Genomic DNA, 7,827 nt, shown 5'->3' with positions numbered 1-7,827 from the left:
TTGTTGTTGTTGTTGATGATGATGCCAATGATGACGACGACGACGACCAGGGTGGTGGTAATGATGTCTCTTCGGGTCATTAACCCGGCGCTAAATTCATCCATCTTGCGCCTAATCATCGTTTAATTATGTCCTAAACTTTTTCAAATAAATTCTGAGGAATAATAAAAATAATAATAAAAATAAATACTTATTATATTATTATTATTTTATTATTTTATTATTATTATTATTTTATTATTATTATTAATATTCTACTTTTTTTATTACTCTTCAGGCAAAATTGAAATCCCCTCATGAATATTTAAGTTTATGTTGCATTAGCGCTTAGTTTTATATTAAGATGTGCATCAATGTTTAATCTTGTTTATTCCATCTTTCTTCTGTTCACTCTCTCTCTCTCTCTCTCTCTCTCTCTCTCTTTCACTGTTTTTCACTATTTTTTGAATTCTTTTTAAAGTTTTAAATTTGAAAAACCCCCTGAAATACCGCCAGGTACCTAAGTTCTTCTGAGAGGGCCGGTCTGGCATCTTCACTGCATCTGACCGAGACACAAGTCAAAATTTGGTTTCAAAATCGCCGCAATAAATGGAAGCGACAACTAGCAGCCGAGTTAGAAGCTGCTAGCTTGGCGCACCACCACGTAGCTGCGGCTACGGCAGCCGGTCTGACGTCACACCAGCATAGATTAGTGAGGGTGCCAATAATTTACCCCCACCCGCACCCCACTCCTCATCATCCTCATCATCACTCTTTCCATCAAAATGAGGCGATATCCCTGGTGAACATGAGTTTGAGGCCGCATTTTGCGACTCAGTTGCATCACCATTCGTTGCCGCAGCAAGCAGCAAATGCAGCAGCTGCAGCGACTTCAAGCGTTGCAGGATACCCGCTGCTCCATCTGCAACAACATCATCAGCAACAACAACAGCTGCTTCAACAACAGCTCCAGCAACAGCTCCAGCAACAACAACATCAACATCAACATCATCAACAACAACAAAGGATTAACACGCCGATATCCTCATCTTCATCCTCCTCCTCAATGACGTCACACGATAACGTGACGTCGCACGAGAATGTAGGTCATTTGATGAAATCCGGGTCACCACTACTTCAGGAATTCCCAAATAACAATTCCAGTGGTTTCGTTATGGACAGATCTAATTATAGCCAAATGGAAATCCCGCGAGTTATTGATAGTAAGACATTCTGAAGATGATGACGATGATAATAACAATAGTAATAATAATAATAAAAATAATGGCGAGAATGATGAAATTGATTATGATAACGAACTTCAATGTTTCGAACACATTTCGTTAAAAACGGGTAACATTTTTGTCATTCTGAATTCTATATCAACACGCTTATAACAAACTTCGTTATAAAAGTGTGGAAATGGCCATTTTATTTTTACGCGGCCCTTGAGGCCTTGTTTGCCAAAACAGCCAGACATTATGACGGAGAAAAAGGAGCCTCAAATCTTAAAAAAATTCTCCACCGGGTCGAAAAAATTTGCTATTTAAGTACATATGTGGCCCTTCAAAGTTAAATTGTTCTCAATGTGCGGCCCTCACAGCAAAAAGTATGCCCACACATGGCTTAGAACCATATTTATCGTTCTATTTCAATTATTTAAGCACCTTTTTGACAATTTTTTCCCCGAACAAATTTCATATAACGAACTTTTTTCATGGAACCATCAAGTTCATCTAAAAAGCAAATTGTTTTTCACAGTAGCGTGGTTGTTGCTATTTAATATCACTTATTATCATTATTATTATAATTATTATTATTATTATTGTTATTAATTATCATCATCATCATCTTATTGTTGTTGTTATTGATCTTGTTGTTGTTGTTGTTGTTGTTGTTGTTGTTGTTGTCGAACTATTAAATTATGAGAAAATTGAAATGTAAATCTTTCCCATTTACGTTGAGTATTTACTAAAATGTGTGTGTGTGTGCTTGCGCGTGTGTGTGTGTGTTTGTGTTTGTGTGTGTGTGTGTGTGTTTGTGGTTTGTGTGTTGTAAATATAGACGCAGTCAAAATCTAATTATTATTATCATTATTATTATTATTATTATTATTATTATTTTCATTATCATTATTATTATTATCATAATTATTATTTTTCAACTAAAAAATTGTTTTAATTTCATTTCAATTTATACAATTTTCATTTCAGTTCCGGGTAAATTGTAAATTAATTAATGTTGTTGCCATTCAAATCACCATTTATATTATTATTATTATTATTATTATTATTATTATTATAAATTTTCATTTTATTATTCATATTATATAATTTGTTGAAATTTATTAAATTAGAAGAGAGTTGTTTAGTTATCACTCAAAAATTTTAAAAATTGATATTATTGTTATTAACTTGATAATAGTGGTTGTACTAAAGTGATAATACTACTAGTAGTAGTAGTAGTAATAATAGTAGTAGTAGTAGTAGAAGTAGTAGTAGTAGTGTTAGTAGCAGCAGTAACAGCAGTAGCAACCAAAAGTATAAACAATCAACAAAAATGTATACCCAAAAATGGTTACTAAACAAACGATTCTCAAATTGATAAAAAAATAACTAGACAGACATAAAAACACACGCCACACACTTTTTAAAAGACACACACACATAATAGACGCACACACACACACACAAACACACACACATACATACACACACACACATACAACTGAACTACAACAACAGCATCGAAACGAACAATGCATAATTCGAACGCCAAACGAATTTACATGAGGAGAATCCCTAGAGACCCCGTACCTTACCACCCCCTCTATTTCCTCTCCATCCGTCCGTTCATCCGTGCGACCTTTGAAATCGTCTGGGCGTGTCTCATTCCGCTAGACGGAAATGTAAAACGGAATGGGATTGGCTTACTGGCGATCACGTGATTGAATGATTGACAGGTCTGTTATTAAGATTGAGTGAACGAGCAAATGAAGAGAATTATGGAGCGAAGGAAAAGAGAGAGAAAGAGAGAGAGAGAGAGAGAGAGGGAGAATAAAAGAGAGAGTTTTATTTATCTTCTCTGTTTTTGATAGTGAAGTATGCGGGTGATGATAAATGATGACGAAGATGACGATGACGATGGTTGAGATGATGATTATGATGATGACGATAATGATGATGATGACGATAATGATGATGATGATGATAATGATGATGATGATGATGATGGTGGTGTCAACAATTTTGGAAAAAATAAAATCTTTTAATAACGGATTAATAGCCGTTATTTTTTTTATTGTAGAATCAAATGTGATAAATATTGAAACAATAGATTCTAGCACATACACACATACACACACTTATACACACATACACACACATACACACACTTATACACACATACACACACATACACACACTTATACACACATACACACACATACACACACTTATACACACATACACACACATACACACACTTATACACACATACACACACATACACACACTTATACACACTTACACACACACTACACACGCACACACAACACTTGCACACGCGAACTGTTAGTAAACGAATGAAGAAATTTAAACAACGGCATGAACAATCAGGAAAACCGAAAACAAGAAATTGAAAGATAGGGAGGAAAAAATAGTGAATGATAGAGAAGATGAGAAAGAAAGTGAGAGAAAGAAAAAAAGAAGAAAAGAGAGAGAGAACAGAGAGAGAGAGTAAGAAAAAGAAAACAAAATATTAAAAGCCGAGATTAAAGCCACGAAACTTTTGGGAGTTGAATGCTCTCTAGTGAACCTCAGAGACTAATTTGGAGAATTATTTCTGATCTTTTGTGCTTGCCGCCATTTTCTATGTGACGTCATCTTTGTCGCCAGCAACGACGACGACGATGATGATGATGATAGTGGTGATGGTGAGGATGAATGATGATGATGATGATGATGTATGACGAGTATATATCGATGGTAGTAATGATATAATAGATAATCATCATCACCATCGCTACAATCATCATCGTCGTCGTTATCACCATCATTTTCACCATCATTATCATCATCATCATTATCATCATCATTTTCTTCTTCTTCTTCTTCTTTTTCCTGGTCACGTGATATGCATACGTAAGTTCCGGCTAACCGCTCGACATTCAGTCTTTACGATCTTAACAATCGTTCGCACTGACTTCCCATAATGGTTACAAACAATAATAATAACAACAACAATAACAACAACAATACTAATAAGAAGAAAAATAAAAAGAAGAGGAGGATGAGGATGAAGATAAAGAAGAAGATGATGATGATGGTGAAGAAGGAGAAGAAGATGGGAAAAATAAGACTCAAATATAAAAATTATTACTATTCCAAGATTCTTTTTCAGTTAAACGACGCAATTTTCATCATCATCGTCATCACCATTACCACTACTGCCCTATCATTATCATCGTCATCATCATTGTCATTACTACTACTACTACCACGCCATCATCATCATCATCACTACTACTACTACTACCACCATCCCATAATCGTCATCATCATTATCACCATTACTACTACTACTACTACTACTACCGCCCCATCATCATCATCACCATTACTACTACTACTACTACTACTACTACTACTACTACTACCACCATCATCATGAACATCGGCAGCATAGTCAGCTGAAAAACATCATTGTTATCCATTCAACCCTCTGATAGTCTCTTAATTTGTTGGCTAACGTTTGAAAGGACCGTGAGGAACAAGAGAGAGAGAGAAAGAAAGAGAGTGAAAGAGAGAGAGAGAGAGAAAGAGAGAAAGAGAGTGACAGACAGACAGACAAAGAAACAGCCAAAGAAATAAAGAAATAAAAGACAAGAGAGAGAAAGAGAGAAAAATAGACAAAGAAAAGCAGACGAAAAGAGGAATAAAAAAATAAAAAGAGAGAAAAAGAAAGAAAGATAAAGAGAGAGAGAGAGAGGGAGAGAAAGAGAGTAGAGAAACGCGGAAAATAAAAAACACATTATACGAAAAAAAAAACGAAAATTGTAAATAAAAAACAAAGAAATGCAAAACGGATGGATTGAATATAAATTAGAATGTCAGTGAAAGACAGACAGAAAGACAGACAGACAGACAGAAAGAGAAAGAAAAAAAAATAACAAAAAATAAAGGGAGAGAGAGATTGATGAAAATAGAGAAAGTTAGAAGAACTGCCTTCTCCATGTTACATTCACAATTACGTTTCTAAGATTGGTTTGCTGACGACACGATGCGATGATGATGACGATGATGCTGACCACGATGATGATGACGATGATAAAAAAGACAATGATGGTGATGATGAAGAAGAAGGAGATGATGATAACGATGATTAGGTTATTGATCAAACTGTAACGACGAAAGGAATTTATATAGGATTTCTTTCTTTCTTACTAAATATCATCACCTCCTAAGTATCAGCTATTCTTGTTACAATCATCACCATCATCGTCATCATCATCGTCATCATCCTCTTCCTCCTCTTCCTCTTCCTCATCATCGTCATCATCTCTTATCTTCACCACTATCGTCAACAAAGAACAAACATCGACATCCATTTAAAAGTATTTATCTGGATGATCCGGTGTTCCATACTCATATAATGACGTCACTGTATACGTCACTGATGCATATATATATATATATATATATATGTATATATATATATATATATATATCTATATATATATATGATGCGCGTGTATATTTGTGTTTACTATACGTAATCTCAGGAGAGATTCTATTGGCTCAATCTGATCACGTGACGAAGACGTTGATGATGATGATGATGACGGTGGGAAGATAGTGATGATAATGGTGGTAAGATAGTGATGAAGATGATGAGGAGGAAGAAGATTATAATGACGTAATTTCTGATGAGGAGAAAAATGTTGGTGAAGAAGAAGATGAGATGATGAGGACTATGATGACGACGACGACGAGGAAAAGGAAAATGATGAGGATAATGACGTCATCGCTGATGACGACGACAACGACGACGATGATGGAGTAGTTATGAAATCGTTTCCACGGAGATAATGCGGAGTTTAAAAGAAAATCTAGAGCATGAATTATGCATGGCTCCTTTCTCATGACTGATAATATGCACAACATCCCGATGCTGCTGCTGTGGCTGCTGCTGTGGCTGCTGCTGTGGCTGCTGCTGTGGCTGTTGTTGTGGCTGCTGCTGTGGCTGCTTCCAAGTGGTAATAAAAGTTTGATGATGCTGATAGCGTTTAAGATGATGATGGTGTTGGTGATGGCAAAAAACAAAACAACATGGTGTCAGATTTGATAAATGATAAATTAAACAAACACACATCACTACTACTCTAACTGTTGCTACTACTACTACCACTACTACTACTACCACTACTACTACCACTACCACTACTACTACTACGACTACTACTCCTACTGCTACTACTGCTACTACTACTACTGCTAAAATACTAAATTATTTAATGCAGTGATCATGCTTAACACTTTTAGTAATAGCTGAAACTGTTGAAGTTATCATTAAACACCTTTTCTTAAAAGCGTGTTGTTGTTGTTGTTGATGTTGTTGTTGTCGCTGTTGTTGTCGTTGTTTCGTTGTTGTTGTTGTTGTTTATCATAATTAACCTTAGTACCAACACAGACATAACAGCATGACGTCATCAACAAAAAAATAACATTAAAAACATCGTCACCAGTAACAACAAAGACAACAAACCACAACCACAACGACAACAACCACGGCAACAAAAATTATGTAGCACTTCATTTAAAAGGGATGATAAATCAACGTGATGTCTTCATATCAAAGAGAAAAAATTGGACGATGGTGATGATGGTAATGATGATGACGACGATGATGTTGATGATGATGATGACGACGACGATGATGTTGTTGATGTTAATGTTAATGAAGATATAGATGCATGTGTGAGGTGTTTATGCATTCATTTCGGCATTGCTCTTTTGGGATTGTATGTATGTATGTATGTATGTATGTATGTATGTATGTATGTATGTATGTATGTATGTATGTATGTATGTATGTATGTATGTATGTATGTATGTATGTATGTATGTACATTTGTATGTTTGTGTGGGTGTACGTTTGTATGTATGTTTGTTTTTTGTATGTGTTCATTGATTGTGTTCGTTTGTATATGTATGGATGTATGTATATGTGTACGTATGTGTGTGTATGTGTGTGTGATTATGTGTGTGTGTGTTGTGTTTGTGTGTATAATAGAGATGCACGGGTTAAAATTTGACATTTGGCTTTGCTTTTTTAGCCATTTAAAATGTCAAATAGCAGAATGATTCGATTTCTGCTTAGACCATACATTCTATGTGTTTCCAGAAAGATAGTTATTGATTCTTATCAGAGGAAAACCAACATTAAATAACTCGATACTAATCATGCACCTAAAATAATGAGAGATGACTCTAATTAGCGACTTAGGTGTGTTGTTGAGTATTAGTTAGTGTTTAAAATGTTTTAAAGTTTAATAATCGAGATCGACCGAGAAACGACTCATCCATTATGGTTAATAATATATTTTTTTCATTGTTTTATATTATAACAAAACTTGAATTGTAAAATAATGTAAAGATTACCAAAGAGCGTTCAAATGTGTTAGAATGTGTTAAGTCTTAAAATGTGTATCAGAGAAAACTAAGATAACTCTTAAATCTCTTTCAATTATCTGCTCGCCTATTTTATACCACGAGACCTTGCTCCCCAGAGCTTAAACAGTTGTCTAACTCTTTCAAACCAGTCAGTCCAATCCTATGGTATGTCACA

General features: G+C 35.0%; 2 protein-coding genes across 2 annotated transcripts in view; both read left to right on the top strand.

The window, feature by feature from the left end:
* HELRODRAFT_83996 (hypothetical protein) overlaps positions 1 to 622 on the top strand; it is a gene marked incomplete at both ends in the record, with an annotated part of 921 nt that extends 299 nt beyond the window's left edge. The window contains one exon of the mRNA XM_009023800.1: positions 496 to 622. Within this exon, the coding sequence (XP_009022048.1) occupies positions 496 to 622 (127 nt within the window). The remainder of the gene's footprint in view (positions 1 to 495) is intronic.
* Positions 623 to 6,147: 5,525 nt separating this feature from the next.
* The window catches only part of HELRODRAFT_192804 (hypothetical protein), a gene marked incomplete at both ends in the record, with an annotated part of 10,616 nt that continues 8,936 nt past the window's right edge, over positions 6,148 to 7,827 (top strand). The window contains one exon of the mRNA XM_009023915.1: positions 6,148 to 6,244. Within this exon, the coding sequence (XP_009022163.1) occupies positions 6,148 to 6,244 (97 nt within the window). The remainder of the gene's footprint in view (positions 6,245 to 7,827) is intronic.

The sequence above is a fragment of the Helobdella robusta genome (assembly GCF_000326865.2).
Source record: "Helobdella robusta unplaced genomic scaffold HELROscaffold_38, whole genome shotgun sequence".
Classification (NCBI taxonomy): domain Eukaryota; kingdom Metazoa; phylum Annelida; class Clitellata; order Rhynchobdellida; family Glossiphoniidae; genus Helobdella; species Helobdella robusta.
The sequence above is the reverse complement of the archived record's forward strand: the minus strand, read 5'-3'. Positions and strand labels throughout refer to the sequence as shown.